Here is a 15,647-nt window from a genome sequence, read left to right on the forward strand (position 1 = left end):
ATGAGGTCCTCAAAAAATCCACTCTGATATAGACGGCTCACTACTGAAGCAGCTAGAACGGAGTGGCTAAAATGAGGTCCTCAAAAAATCCACTACGACACAATGTGGATATTATGAGGACTTTCAGCTGCGCTGTTATGTTTTTTGCTTTTTGGCTCCTCCCATTCTTCGAAAAAATCCATTCCAGTCACCTCAGTACCAAATGTACATAATGTAGTGGCTAAAATGAGGTCCTCAAAAAATCCACTCCGATACAATGTGTGAAATTATAAGCACTTTATCGGCTGCACTCTGTTACGTTTTTCGCCGTGAGGCTCCTCACACTCTTCAAAAAACTGAATTTCAGTCACCTCAGTACCAAACTGTACAGAATAAAGGCTACAGGGAGATCCTCAAAAAATCCACTCTGATCCAATGTGGTAAGTTATGAAGACTGTCAGCTGCGCGTTTTCGTTTTTCCTTGTGAGGCTCCGCCTACTCTTTCAATGTCAGTCCAGCGGCCACGACTCGTGGAAATACGGTAAAATTAAAATTCCAGCAAAACTGAACAATCAGCGCTGTGTAATTATTTATATTGTAAAAAGCAATAATAAAATGTAAGTTATAATAATAATGAAAATAAAAATTTGCCCTTTGGAAAAAAATAATAAATATAACAGTTTATCTAATAAATAAAAACAAGAAATCATTCCAATTATAAATCTGCTTCCAGCCCCTGCTGTAGAAACTGAACTGTGTTGTATGGAGAAAAGATCACAGAGATCATCAAAAAATCCACTCTGATCTAGCCACCTCACTGGTGAAGCAGCTAGAACGGAGTGGATAAAATGAGGTGAACAAAAACATGTGACTGCAGCGAGGCCTCAAGAAATCAACTCTGATCTAGTCACCTCAGCACTGAACCGTCTAGATCAGAGGGGAAAAAATGAGGCCTCCAAAAATCAACTCCGATATAGCCGGCTCACTACTGAAGCAGCTAGATCAGAGTTGATTTTTTGAGAACCACAAAAAATCAACTCTCAACTAGACGCAACCCTGCTGTTTCGGTAGAGGCTAGATCTGAGTTGATTTTTTGAGGGGGAGGAGTGATTTCATGAAATCATGATGTCACCGGAAGGGGCGGGGTCTCAGTGCCGTGCTGATCTGTGAGCGGGAAGCAGCAGTGTCGGGGCGGTTGCGTCTAGTTCAGAGTTGATTTTTTGTGGTCCTCAAAAAATCAACTCTGATCTAGCTGCTTCAGTAGTGAGCTGGCTATATCGGAGTTGATTTTTGGAGGCCTCATTTTTTCCACTCTGATTTAGCCGGCTCACTACTGAAGTGTCTAGATCAGAGTGGGTTTTTTGTGGTCCTCATTTTTTCAACTCTGATCTAGCTGGTTCAGTGCTGAGGTGACTAGATCAGAGTTGATTTCTTGAGGCCTCGCTGCAGTCACATGTTTTTGTTCACCTCATTTTATCCACTCCGTTCTAGCTGCTTCACCAGTGAGGTGGCTAGATCAGAGTGGATTTTTTGATGATCTCTGTGATCTTTTCTCCATACAACACAGTTCAGTTTCTACAGCAGGGGCTGGAATCAGATTTATAATTGGAATGATTTCATGTTTTTATTTATTAGATGCTCACACTGTTATATTTATTATTTTTTTCCAAAGGGCAAATTTTTATTTTCATTATTATTATAACTTACATTTTATTATTGCTTTTTACAATATAAATAATTCCACACAGCGCTGATTATTCAGTTTTGCTGGAATTTTAATTTTACCGTATTTCCACGAGTCGTGGCCGCAGGACTGACATTGAAAGAGTAGGCGGAGCCTCACAAGGAAAAACGGAACCGCGCAGCTGACAGTCTTCATAACTTACCATATTGGATCAGAGTGGATTTTTTGAGGCTCTCCCTGTAGCCTTCATTCTGTACAGTTTGGTACTGAGGTGACTGAAATTCAGTTTTTTGAAGAGTGGGAGGAGCCTCACGGCGAAAAACGTAACAGAGCGCAGCCGAGAAAGTGCTTATAATTTCACACATTGTGTCGTAGTGGATTTTTTGAGGACCTCATTTTAGCCACTCCGTTCTAGCTGCTTCAGTAGTGAGCCGTCTATATCAGAGTGGATTTTTTGAGGACCTCATTTTAGCCACTACATTATGTATATTTGGTACTGAGGTGACTGGAATGGATTTTTTCGAAGAGTGGGAGGAGCCTCAGACCAAAAAACGTAACAGAGCGCAGCCGAAAATGCTCATAATATACACATTGAGGACCACAAAAAATCAACTCTGAACTAGACGCAACCGACCTTCTAATCCATTCCCAAAGTTTGGTATTGGTAGCGTCTAAATGCCAGTGGCCAGACGGACCTCTGCCGACGTCACGCCTATGTGACCAGTAAGGGGCGGGACCTCCACCGACATTGCTCATACCAAGAAGAGACATTATTCTTCTAGCCCCAACCATTCCAGTTTCGTCCGATCGCAGTGCGCAGTCGCAGAGGAGGCCCCGCCCACCGAGCAGGCGAGTTCGCGCCTCCTGTGACCGCCTCAGTTATAGCAGTGTGTATCCGCCGCGAGGTCCTTTACTTCCTGAAGAGCCATCGGAGAGGTCGGTCACGCGGCAGCGAAGATGAGTGACAGCGGGGAGCAGAATTTTGGTGATCGGGTCAGTATTAATGTAGATTAGTTATGACTGTACTATGGTGCCTCCTGGACGTTGGTGGCGACTTCTCATATGTGACTTCCAGGATTTTTTTTAACTGTATGTTCACATTCTAATGTCGGGTTTTCCGGTTTCTTTGTGATAAGTAGCAGTCCCACAGCAGTGTCCGTGCCCGGTAGCGGCCGTGTAATGGCGGTGCGCTGTACCCGCTGTCCCTGTGCCGGGCGCCATTTTGTGAGCCGGATAACCGCTGATGTGAAATGGCTCCGCACTGTGACCGATGTAGAAAACGTGAGGCCGCTGTACGGGCGGGGCAGCCCAGCGTGGAGGCCGGGGCTGCGCTCTACACGCCAGTGGGTTCTTTGTTTCCACTTCAACCCTGAAGAGTTTCATCTGGGCTTTTGTGGGGAGCAGGTTTTCCATTCTTTATTCAATATTCCACCTCCCCCATCTGTGGTGATACTGAAACCTCCCCCCCCCCCCCCGTGTCTGGCGATGCGACTCTGAACCCACCTCCCCCATCTGTGGTGATACTGAAACCTCCCCCCCCCCCCCCCCCCGTGTCTGGCGATGCGACTCTGAACCCACCTCCCCCATCTGTGGTGATACTGGAACCTCCCCCCGCACCCCCTTGTGTCTGGCGATGGACTCTGAACCCACCTCCTCCCATCTGTGGCGGTACTGGAACCTCCCCCCCGCGCTCCCTCGTGTCTGGCAATGCGACTCTGAAACCACCTCCCCCATCTGTGGCGATACTGAAACCTCTCCTGCCCCTCCCCCCCCATCTCTGGCGATGCAGCGCTGAACCCCCTCCCCCCCTTGTCTCTGGCGATGCAGTGCTGAACCCCCTCCCCCCCTTGTCTCTGGCGATGCAGCGCTGAACCCCCTCCCCCCCTTGTCTCTGGCGATGCAGCGCTGAACCCCCTCCCCCCCCTTGTCTCTGGCGATGCAGCGCTGAACCCCCTCCCCCCCCTTGTCTCTGGCGATGCAGCGCTGAACCCCCTCCCCCCCTTGTCTCTGGCGATGCAGCGCTGAACCCCCTCCCCCCCTTGTCTCTGGCGATGCAGCGCTGAACCCCCTCCCCCCCCTTGTCTCTGGCGATGCAGCGCTGAACCCCCTCCCCCCCTTGTCTCTGGCGATGCAGCGCTGAACCCCCTCCCCCCCCTTGTCTCTGGCGATGCAGCGCTGAACCCCCTCCCCCCCTTGTCTCTGGCGATGCAGCGCTGAACCCCCTCCCCCCCCTTGTCTCTGGCGATGCAGCGCTGAACCCCCTCCCCCCCCTTGTCTCTGGCGATGCAGCGCTGAACCCCCTCCCCCCCCTTGTCTCTGGCGATGCAGCGCTGAACCCCCTCCCCCCCCTTGTCTCTGGCGATGCAGCGCTGAACCCCCTCCCCCCCCTTGTCTCTGGCGATGCAGCGCTGAACCCCCTCCCCCCCCTTGTCTCTGGCGATGCAGCGCTGAACCCCCTCCCCCCCCTTGTCTCTGGCGATGCAGCGCTGAACCCCCTCCCCCCCCTTGTCTCTGGCGATGCAGCGCTGAACCCCCTCCCCCCCCTTGTCTCTGGCGATGCAGCGCTGAACCCCCTCCCCCCCCTTGTCTCTGGCGATGCAGCGCTGAACCCCCTCCCCCCCCTTGTCTCTGGCGATGCAGCGCTGAACCCCCTCCCCCCCCTTGTCTCTGGCGATGCAGCGCTGAACCCCCTCCCCCCCCTTGTCTCTGGCGATGCAGCGCTGAACCCCCTCCCCCCCCTTGTCTCTGGCGATGCAGCGCTGAACCCCCTCCCCCCCCTTGTCTCTGGCGATGCAGCGCTGAAACCCCTCCCCCCTTGTCTCTGGCGATGCAGCGCTGAAACCCCTCCCCCCTTGTCTCTGGCGATGCAGCGCTGAAACACCCCCCCCCTCCCCCCCCGTCTGGCGATGCAGCGCTGAAACACCCCCCCCTCCCCCCCCGTCTCTGGCGGTGCAGCGCTGAAACCCCTCCCCCCCCCCCGTCTCTGGCGATGCAGCGCTGAAACCTGCCCTCCTCATTGTCCCTAGCGAAATAACGCTGGACCTGCCTAGTCTCTGGCGATGCAATTCTGAACCAACCCCCTAGTCTCTGGCAGAGCGACGCTGAACAGAAGCCCCACCATGTGACCCCCTCCCAATAGTCTCTGAAGCAACACTGAACCCGCCTCGTCTTGAGCGGAGCAATGCTGAACCAAAGGCCCCACCCTCTGCTTAACGTCTCTGGTGAGGCGTTGCTCAACCAAGACCCCCCCCCCCCACTATCTCCTCTGGCGAAGTGATGTTGAACCAACCCTCCCCTATTGTCTTTGGCGTAGCGACCCCTCTCCAACCAATCATCTCTGGTGATGCAACGCTCCAAACCCCCCCTCCCCCCCCCGTGTCTGGCGATGCAGCACTGAATCAATGCAATGCTGAACCCCCTCCCTCCCCTGTATCTCTGGCGATGTGACCCTGACTACCCCCTTGCCTCTGGCGATGCGATGCTGAAACCCCTACGTCTGCATGTTCTGACAGGGAAAAATGCTTTTTTTGTACCTTTTTTGGGTTTTTTTTATGCATTTTTTTTCCCTTTGCTATCAGCGATTAAAATGCAGGAAAAAATGCTGAAAATTGATATGCTGCAGATGTATTTTTTTTTCTGCAACAATCTTCAAAAAAAAATCCTTAACGTATGCACATTACTTCAAAATTTGCATACCTTTGCTGGCAGAAGGATATCGTTGCTGATTCTTGAGAATCTGAAAGAAAAAATGTGACAAAACGCACCATGTGCACACAGCCTTAGGCTGTGTTCACACACTGCGTTTTTTACCTGCGTTTTTGGTCCGTTTTTGCTGCAGAAATTTCTTGAGAAATTCTTGTAACCTTTCTGCAGACATTCCCCAGCAAAACCTATGGCAAAAAAAATTAGCTGTGCACACACTGCGTTTTTTTCTTAAGAAAATTCTTTCAGTAGATTTTCTTAAGAAAAAGAATGAGCATGTCACTTTTCTGCAGCTAACTGCGTTTTTTGTCATAGATAATTGGCACAATAACGCAGGGAGCAACCAGCGGTAAAAACGCACCAAAAACGGACCGAAAACGCACCAAAAACGCACCGAAAACGCGGCAAAAACGCAGGTGCGTTTTTGGTGCGTTTTTTAACACAGGTGCACTCTTAAGAAATTTCTTAAGAAATTTCTTAAGAAAAATCATTTTTCTAGTGTGAACATAGCCTTACGCTGCTTCATATGCTTGTGCCATTGGCTTGCTCTATTTGAAGGGGCTGTCGTCCTGTTCTTAAGATAGTATTCAATACAAGATTGTTGGGAGTGTGGCACCCTCACCAATCAGCCGTTTTCTGTGGCTAGATGGCTTCATAACTGTTAACTATCAGCTGCGTAGTGAGTGGCCGGGTACTGTCTCGACCTTGCTTCTCGACCCCCTCCCCTCACCACCACACGACTAAGGCCCTGTGCGCACACTACGTTTTTAGTCTTTTTTTTTTTTTTTTTTTTTTTTTTTTTTGTGCATTTTTGCTGCAGAAATTTTAAGAGAAAATCGTTGTAACCTTTATGCAGACATTCTCAGCAAAACCTATGGAAAAAAATAGCTGTGCGCACACTGCGTTTTTTCCTCAAGATAATTCTTTCTGCAGAATTTCTTGAGAAAAAGAATGAGCATATCACTACTTTTCTGCTGCTAACTGCGTTTTTTTGCCATAGATAATGGTAAGAAAACGCAGGGACCAACAGCGGGGAAAAAAACGCATAAAAAATGCATGCGTTATTGATGCGTTTTTGAACACACGTGCGCTAATCTTTCAGACTCTTGGAATTTCTTGAGGAAAAATCCTTTTTTTTTTTTAGTGCGCACAGGGCCTGGCAGCAGGAATTGCTAATTGACAAATGTGGCACCCCTGCTTATCTTGTGTTCATGACCTATCCAAAGCTTAGGCCATCAATAAAAAAATACCATACAGCCCCTTTTAATTATATATTGGTGTTTTTGTTTTTTTTGTTTTTAATTTCCCCATCCGCCACCTGCCGTCTTCTGCAGTTTCCAGGTCTCTCCTGCATCCTGTGACCACAATAGTGAGCAGGCTCACTACAGTCTTTCATGTGGCCGCAAGTCACCTAGGGATATAATGGTCTGCGGTGCGAGCCGGCAAGTAAGCTGCGGCTACACCATGCAGGAAGGGTATCGGGGCTGAGCTTGAGATAGTAGAAGATGGCGACTGGTAAGTATTAATTCATAAACTGTATGTATAACACTGATACTCTAGGGATAAATCACGCTTTTTCTAGATTTACATTATATCCAACATCATATCGCTGGAGAACTTGCCAATTGGAACGCCCATACCCCAACAATCACAAGATAGTTGTACTTGTCCACTTCTGCTTGTCAAATTGGCCAAACATTGTACTCTGTCTTAATCAGTACCATACGTGGTGCTTCATTCAAGTGCGAGGCATAGGACGCCCTGTTCTTATGATCCTGAAGGTCTCGGCTATTGATACTCTCCAAGATTTAGACACGTATTGAAGAATAGGTAAATTTTCATTCCCACCACCACCATTTTTCATCCAGCTGTAATTTGGACACAACGTGTAGTAGTTAATGGCCCTTTTTGCCTTCGAAGAAAATTGGTAAAGTGTGCATGCCCTTACTCCATATCTTCAATGGGAGGGCAGAATATTCATATTGTATAAGCAGTCTCCAAACGTTACTGACTCATAGCTGATCCTGCTCATGTCGGCAGGTTTGGTTGTTAGGGTTGAATAATATTTTATGACTCGCACAAGTGCAATGCGAGAGAATCTTGCATTGCATTGAACCCAATGTTAGGAAAACATTGCAGATAAGAAATGCATCATTTACTAATAAGCCCTATTTGGCCTGATGAAAAAATTGCAACATGCTGCTTTTGTCTGCGAGTCTTGGATCATTCGCACCTGTACAAGTCAATGGCCCAGTGCCCACGCCGTGTAGTTTTGACGCGTATTTTCAGAAGTCTGCAGCAAAATCTGTATGTCTATTGTGAAGCCAGCAAAGTCTGAGAATTCAGAAGTGCTGTGCCCACCAGGGCTGTGGAGTCTGTAAGCCAAACCTTCGACTCAGACTCCTCAATTTCTCTTGCACAGACTCAGACTCCGACTCCTACATATATTGCTTATAGTTAAATGAAAAATTTATTGTAGTACATGAACATGTGTATGTGAACATCAGACATTTAATAATTTTTATGATACAATAATCAAGATATTTGGATAGAACATAAAATATATTTATTGGAATACAACTTTAGAACACAAAAAACTAATAAATTGTAAATAGGTAATACACTATGTAATATACAGGAGATTACATATATATATGTATGTGTGTATATATTTACATATTGTATTACATATTTACAATTTATTAGTTTTTTGTGTTCTAAAGCTGTATTCCAATAAATATTTTATGTTCTATCCAAATATCTTGATTATTGTATCATAAAAATAATTAAATGTATGATATTCACATTGTACTACAATACATTTTTCACTTAAATATAAGCATTATACTAAATATTATTTAGTAAAATATTCAGCACATTCTGCTTTGCACTACTGTCCCCAATTTATTATATATTTTAGGAGTCGGTGCATTTTATACCGACTCCACCAAAATGAGCTACGACTCCGACTCCACAGCCCTGGTGCCCACGTTGCTTATTTTTCCCTTGCATATTTGGTGCAGAAAAAAAGAAATCTGTACCCAATACGCAAGGGAAAAAATACTCGTGGGCACTGCTCGTCTGAATTCTCATACTTTGCTGGCTTCACTATGGACGTGCAGATTTCTGAAAATGCGTCAAAATCCACGTCAAAATACGCATTGTGGGCACAGGGCCTAAAGGTGGCTTTACACACTGCAAGATCGCAAATGACATCGCTGTAACGTCACCGGTTTTGTGACGCTATAGCGACCTCCCCAGCGACATTGCAGTGTGTGAAACACATCAGCGACCTGGCCCCTGCTGTGAAGTTGCTGATCGCTACAAATCGTTTAGGACCATTCTTTGGTCCTTTGTTTCCCGCTGTGCAGCAAAGTCTCAGTGTGTAAAGGGGACTTTACAGCGACTTCGTTAGCGACTTCCCTTTCAAGAAGCTGCTTTGGCCCTGCAACACACATCCGTTTAAAACGTGCGTGTTTGGTCCGTTTCCGTACATACCGGAGATACGACCAAACGTGCACATATGTTTTTTTATGTTTAAAGGCACACGTGCGTGTTATTTGATCTTCCGTGTGTTCGTGTGCGTTCCACGTTTTTTGCTCCATTTGGCACGGAAGCATGTTCGTTTTTGGGACGGAGCACGCACACAGGGACATAATGTTAGCCTATGGGAGTCCAAATAAAACGTTCCTTGCACGGATGTGTGGTTATGTTGTCCGTGAGAAATGTCCGTGTGTGATGCAAAATTTCGTTACTACATGTCGGAAGACAGAGTAGCGGGATGAGAATGAACTCGGGTGAACTTCACCTGACTTCATTGTCATGCCGCGGCTCTGTTTGTGTGCTGTGTACTGATTAGCGGTCACCTGTGAAGGATTCACCGGTGACCTCTAATCCCCCGAGTGACTGAAGTGTCCCCCCCTCTCTCATACTCACCGATCACCGGCGCTGCACGGCATTCACACTGCTCCGGCGGCTTTTTCTAATTTGAAGAAGCCGGCCGCTCATTAAACAATCTCGTATTCCCTGCTTTCCCCGCCCACCGGCGCCTATGATTGGTTGCAGTGAGACACGCCCCCACGCTGAGTGACAAGTGTCTCACTGCACCCAATCACAGCAGCCGGTGGGCGTGTCACTATGGAGTATAGAAATAAATAAATAATTTAAAAAAACGGCGTGCGGTTCCCCCCAAATTTAATACCAGCCAGATAAAGCCATACGGCTGAAGGCTGGTATTCTCAGGATGGGGAGCTCCACGTTATGGGGAGCCCCCCAGCCTAACAATATCAGTCAGCAGCCGCCCAGAATGGCCGCATACATTAGATGCGACTGTTCTGGGACAGTACCCGGCTCTTCCCGATTTGCCCTGGTGCGTTGGCAAATCGGGGTAATGAGTTATTGGCAGCCCATAGCTGCCAATAAGTCCTAGATTAATCATGTCAAGCATCTCCCGGAGAAACCTTCCATGACTATTCTGTAAATTACAGTAAATAAACACACACAACTGAAAAATCCTTTTATTAGAAATAAAAAACACAAACCCATTCCCTGGTTCACCACTTTAATCAGCCCCAAAAAGCCCTCCATGTCCGGTGGAATCCAGGATGGTCCAGCGTCGCTTCCAGCTCTGCTGCATGAAGGTGACCGGAGCAGCAGAAGAACCCGCCGCTCCTGTCACCTCCACGCAGCAAATGAAGAGAGCCGCGTGATCGGCTGAGCTGTCACTGAGGTTACCTGGACCCAGCGGTGGCCGCGGGTAACCTCAGTGACAGCTCAGCTGATCGAGCTACTCACAGCCGCTCCGGTCAGCTCCATGCAGCAACTGAGGTTAGTATCGCGATCAGCTGAGCTGTCACTGAGGTTACCCGCGGCCACCGCTGGGTCCAGGTAACCTCAGTGACAGCTCAGCCGATCACGCGGCTCTCTTCATTTGCTGCGTGGAGGTGACAGGAGCGGCGGTTTCTTCTGCTACTCCGGTCACCTTCATGCAGCAGAGCTGGAAACGACGCTGGACCATCCTGGATTCCGCCGGACATGGGGGGGGCTTTTTGGGGCTGATTAAAGTGGTGAACCAGGGAATGTTTGCGTTTTTTATTTCTAATAAAGGATTTTTCAGTTGTGTGTGTTTATTTACTGTAATTTACAGAATAGTCATGGAAGGTTTCTCCGGGAGATGCCTGACATGATTGATCTAGGACTTATTGGCAGCTATGGGCTGCCAATAACTCCTTATTACCCTGATTTGCCAACGCACCAGGGCAAATCGGGAAGAGCCGGGTACTGTCCCAGAACAGTCGCATCTAATGTATGCGGCGATTCTGGGCGGCTGCTGACTGATATTGTTAGGCTGGGGGGCTCCCCATAACGTGGAGCTCCCCATCCTGAGAATACCAGCCTTCAGCCGTATGGCTTTATCTGGCTGGTATTAAATTTGGGGGGAACCGCACGCCGTTTTTTTTATTTATTTATTTCTATACTCCATAGTGACACCCACCGGCTGCTGTGATTGGGCGCAGTGACACCTGTCACTCAGCGTGGGGGCGTGTCTCACTGCAACCAATCATAGGCACCGGTGGGCGGGGAAAGCAGGGAATACGAGATTGTTTAATGAGCGGCAGGCTTTTTCAAATTAGAAAAAGCCGCCGGAGCAGTGTGAACGCCGTGCAGCGCCGGTGATCGGTGAGTATGAGAGGGGGGGACACTTCAGTCACTCGGGGGATTAGCGGTCAATCCTTCACAGGTGACCGCTAATCAGTACACTGCACACAGACAGAGCCGCGGCATGACAATTAAGTCGGGTGAAGTTCACCCGAGTTCATTCTCATCGCACTGCTGTCTGCCGACATGTAGTAAACGACATTTTGCATGACACACTGACATTTCACACGGACAACACAAACACATGTCAGTTAAGTTTCACACGCACAGACAGACATTTCACATGCACATATGGCTAGCATACGGGATACATACGCAGGCCACACATACCATAAAAACGTTCCTAAAAACGGAAAACGGACCCAAAAAACGGCCCGTTTTACACGGACGTGGTTTTCACAGATGTGTGTTTTAGGCCAATGACTAGCTAGGTCGTTCTGCAGGTTTGGATCCCTGTTACGTCGTTGGCCAGGTCTGCCTGTTTGACAGCTCACCAGAGACTTTGTAGCGATCCCGGCCAGGTTGGGATCGCTAGAAAGTCTGTGTGTAAAGGGGCCTTAAGGCTATGTGTCCACGCTGCGGATTTTGCCGCGGATATCCTGAAAATCTGCAGCAGCGGCGCTTCCAAGCCATTTCAATGGCATTTTGGAAATGCTGTGTCCATGCTGCGGATTTTTCCGCGGCGGATTTGCCACGGATTTTGATCCGGAAAAATCTGCAGCATGTCAATTATTGTTGCGGATTTTGGCTATAGAATTGGGGGGGAAAAAAATCCGCATCAAAATCCGCGGCAAAAAAAAGGTGCGGATTTGCCGCGAAAGTCGCGGATTTTCATGCAGAAAAATCCGCAGGTACATTCTACCGTGGACACATAGCCTAAAGGTCCAGTCACACTAAGCAACTTACCAGCGATCCCAACAACGATAGGGATCGCTGGTAAGTTGCTAGGAGGTTGCTGGTGAGATGTCACACTGCGACGCTCCAGCGATCCCACCAGCAACCTGACCTGGCAGGGATCGCTGGAGCGTCGCTACACGAGTTGCTGGTGAGCTCACCAGCAACCAGTGACCAGCCCCCAGCGCCGCGTGGAAGATGCTGCGCTTGGTAACTAAGGTAAATATCGGGTAACCAACCCGATATTTACCTTGGTTACCAGCGCACGGAGCTACACGAGCAGGGAGCAGCGCACACTGAGCGCTGGCTCCCTGCTCTCCTATTTACAGCACACATCGGGTTAATTAACCCGATGTGTGCTGCAGCTAAATGTGCACAGAGCAGGAGCCGGCACTGACAGTGAGAGCGGCGGAGGCTGGTAACAAAGGTAAATATCGGGTAACCAAGGACAGGGCTTCTTGGTTACCCGATGTTTACTGTGGTTACCAGCCTCCGCAGAAGCCGGCTCCTGCTGCCTGCACATTTAGTTGTTGCTCTGTCGCTGTCACACACAGCGATGTGTGCTTCACAGCGGGAGAGCAACAACTAAAAAATGGCCCAGGACATTCAGCAACAACCAACGACCTCACAGCAGGGGCCAGGTTGTTGCTGGATGTCACACACAGCAACATCGCTAGCAACGTCACAAAAGTTGTTCGTTAGCAGCGATGTTGCTAGCGATGTTGCTTAGTGTGACGGGGCCTTAAGGGTGCGTGTGAAACATTGGACTGCATTGATGACATCCGAGTGCAGTGCAATATATGCAGAGACAGACAATGGAGAGATTAATCCCTCCCTCTCCACACCTGTGATTGGATCACAGTATAATTACCTAGCTCATACTTGTAACAGAGCCTGAGCCTACGGTCATTAACATATCTCCGATGCATACACTGATGTGGCTCAAGCTTTAGGCCTCCTTTACATGTCCGTGCAAAACGCTAATGTTTTGCACAGTCAATGGTGAAGGTGCGTATGTGTCCATGTGCTATCTGTGTGACATCCCGATATCACACGGACATAATGAGCTAGTAAACTTACTGGTCTGTTGCTGCTGTCTGCGGCACTGCTATTACTTCCGGGTTTGCGGTGAGTATAATAGTAGTAATATTTATTCATTTATATAGCGCTATCAATTCCACAGGGCTTTACATACATTGGCATCACTGTCCCCATTGGGGTTCACAATCTTAATTCCCTATCGGTATGTTTTCTTCAGCGCTCTATTGGGAGACCCAGACGATTGGGTGTATAGCACTGCCTCCGGAGGCCACACAAAGCAATTACACTAAAAAGTGTAAGGCCCCTCCCCTTCTGGCTATACACCCCCAGTGGGATCACTGGCTCACCAGTTTTCTGCTTTGTGCGAAGGAGGTCAGACATCCACGCATAGCTCCACTGTTTGTAGTCAGCAGTAGCTGCTGGCTATATCGGATGGAAGAAAAGAGGGCCCATATGGGGCCCCCAGCATGCTCCCTTCTCACCCGCGGTAGTGCTTGTAAGGTTGAGGTACCTATTGCTGGTACGGAGGCTGGAGCCCACATGCTGTTTTCCTTCCACATCCCCTGGAGGGCTCTGTGGAAGTGGGATCTTACCGGCCTCCAAGCCCTGAGGCCGGGCTCCATCCACAGACCCAGAGAACCTGCTGGATTTGGAGCGGGAGTGCCGTTCAGGGACAAGGCCCTGCAACTTTCAGGTACTGTGTCCCCGGCAGGCACGGACACTCTCAAGGCTTGCTGAGCGTTATAGTGCGCCGGGGACAGTAGCGCTGTGCGCTGGGGTTAGGTCACTGCAGCTTTGCTGAGTGACGTTACATGTTGGGAACTACTGCGCCGACCGCTACTGGAGCGGCGGCGCAGCTGCGACTTGTGGTGCGCCGGGGACTTTGCGCCGACCGCGCTTTTACGGCGGCGGCGCTTCTAACTTTAGCCCCCGGCTTCTGCGGCCTAGCGCCGCTTCGTTCCCGCCCCCACCCTGTCAATCAGGGTAGGGGAGAGACGCTGCTCAATTGGCAGCGCCGAGGGCTGGAGCTTATTTACATGCTCCAGCCCTCTCACTAGGCACAGTGGGAAGCAGGCTTCCCGCTCTTCGTCTGTATACGCCCAGGGCCCGCCCCCCCTCTCCACAAGGACGCCGGCAGCCATTACACATGCGGTCTGGCTGGGGAGAGGCAGCAGGCTCTGGGAGACCCAGACTAAAGGGAATTCGGCGACCACACACCCGCTCCTAAGCGGGCGGTAAGCTGCACTTTAGTGCTGGCCCCACTAGTGCCTCAGTGTTATATTAGTGTACTTTTTTCTTAGTACCATATATATATATAGTTGCACTGTAAGGTCGCTTCTTGGCTGGACACCCTGTACTGCTCTGAGGAGGCAGCAACATGTCATCCGCAAAACGCAAGGGTGCCAAGGCACAGGCTGTGTACACTGTTTGTACTGCATGTGGGGCTGATCTACCGGCAGGCTCCAAAGACTCACATTGTGTGCAATGTTCAGTCCCAGTGGCACTTCGTCAGCCAGAGCCTAATGTGGTGGTAGCCCAGGCAGAGACGCCTGTGAACCCTGCCCCGGTGACGGGGACAGACTTTGCAGTTTTTGCTGATAAAATGTCTGTGACTATGTCAAAAATCCTGGAGACCTTGCAGTCCAGGCCAGTTACTCAGACCATGGACACTGCTGTGTCTATGCTCGCCGGTCCCCCTCAGTTGGAACTAATCCGTACTTCAAGGGGGTCTCAAGCATCACAGGCTGAAGTCTCTGACTCAGATGACAGTCCCAGGCAGCCTAAGCGAGCTCGCTGGGAAAGACCCTCCACGTCATCACACTGCTCAGGGTCTCAGCGAGAAGAGTCTCTCTGTGATGAGACTGAGGACGGTGACCAGGATTCTAATCCTGAGGCCCCTCTCAATCTGGATACTCCTGATGGTGACGCCATGGTTAATGACCTTATATCGGCAATTAATAGACTGTTGGATATTTCTCCCCCAGCCCCTTCTGCAGAGGAGGCAGCTGCACAGCAGGAGAAGTTCCATTTCCTGTATCCCAAGCGTAAATTAAGTGCTTTTTTGGACCACTCTGACTTCAGAGAATCGATCCAGAAACACGACGCTCATCCAGACAAGCGTTTCTCTAAACGTTCTAAGGATACCCGTTATCCTTTTCCCTCTGAGGTGGCCAAACGCTGGACCCAGTGTCCAAAGGTGGATCCCCCAATTTCCAAGCTTGCGGCTAGATCCATAGTCGCAGTAGAGGATGGCGCTTCACTTAAAGATGCCAACGACAGACAGATGGACCTTTGGTTGAAATCTGTCTATGAAGCTATCGGCGCGTCGTTTGCTCCAGCATTCGCGGCCGTGTGGGCACTCCAAGCTATTTCAGCTGGTTTAGCACAGGTGGATGCTATCATACATCCAGCAGTGCCGCAGGTGGCGTCCCTAACTTCGCAAATGTCTGCGTTTGCGACCTATGCTATCAATGCTGTCCTAGAATCTACGAGCCGTACCGCTATGGCGTCCGCCAATTCTGTGGTTTTGCGCAGAGCCTTGTGGTTAAAGGACTGGAAAGCAGATGCTGGTTCCAAAAAATGCTTAACCAGCTTGCCATTATCTAGAGACAGACTGTTTGGTGAGCCATTGGCTGAAATCATAAAACAGTCCAAGGGTAAGGACTCTTCCTTACCACAGCCCAGAGCA

At 49.4% G+C, this 15,647-nt stretch overlaps 1 protein-coding gene across 2 annotated transcripts in view; it reads left to right on the plus strand.

The window, feature by feature from the left end:
- The first annotated feature begins 2,474 nt into the window (after positions 1-2,474).
- TRA2B (transformer 2 beta homolog) overlaps positions 2,475-15,647 on the plus strand; it is a 143,875-nt gene continuing 130,702 nt past the window's right edge. For both annotated transcript variants that reach the window (XM_075317812.1, XM_075317813.1), the window contains exon 1: positions 2,475-2,656. In XM_075317812.1, coding sequence (XP_075173927.1) covers positions 2,621-2,656 — 36 coding nt within the window. In that variant the 5' untranslated portion in view covers positions 2,475-2,620. The remainder of the gene's footprint in view (positions 2,657-15,647) is intronic.

Source organism: Anomaloglossus baeobatrachus, chromosome 7 (genome assembly GCF_048569485.1).
Source record: "Anomaloglossus baeobatrachus isolate aAnoBae1 chromosome 7, aAnoBae1.hap1, whole genome shotgun sequence".
Lineage (NCBI taxonomy): Eukaryota > Metazoa > Chordata > Amphibia > Anura > Aromobatidae > Anomaloglossus > Anomaloglossus baeobatrachus.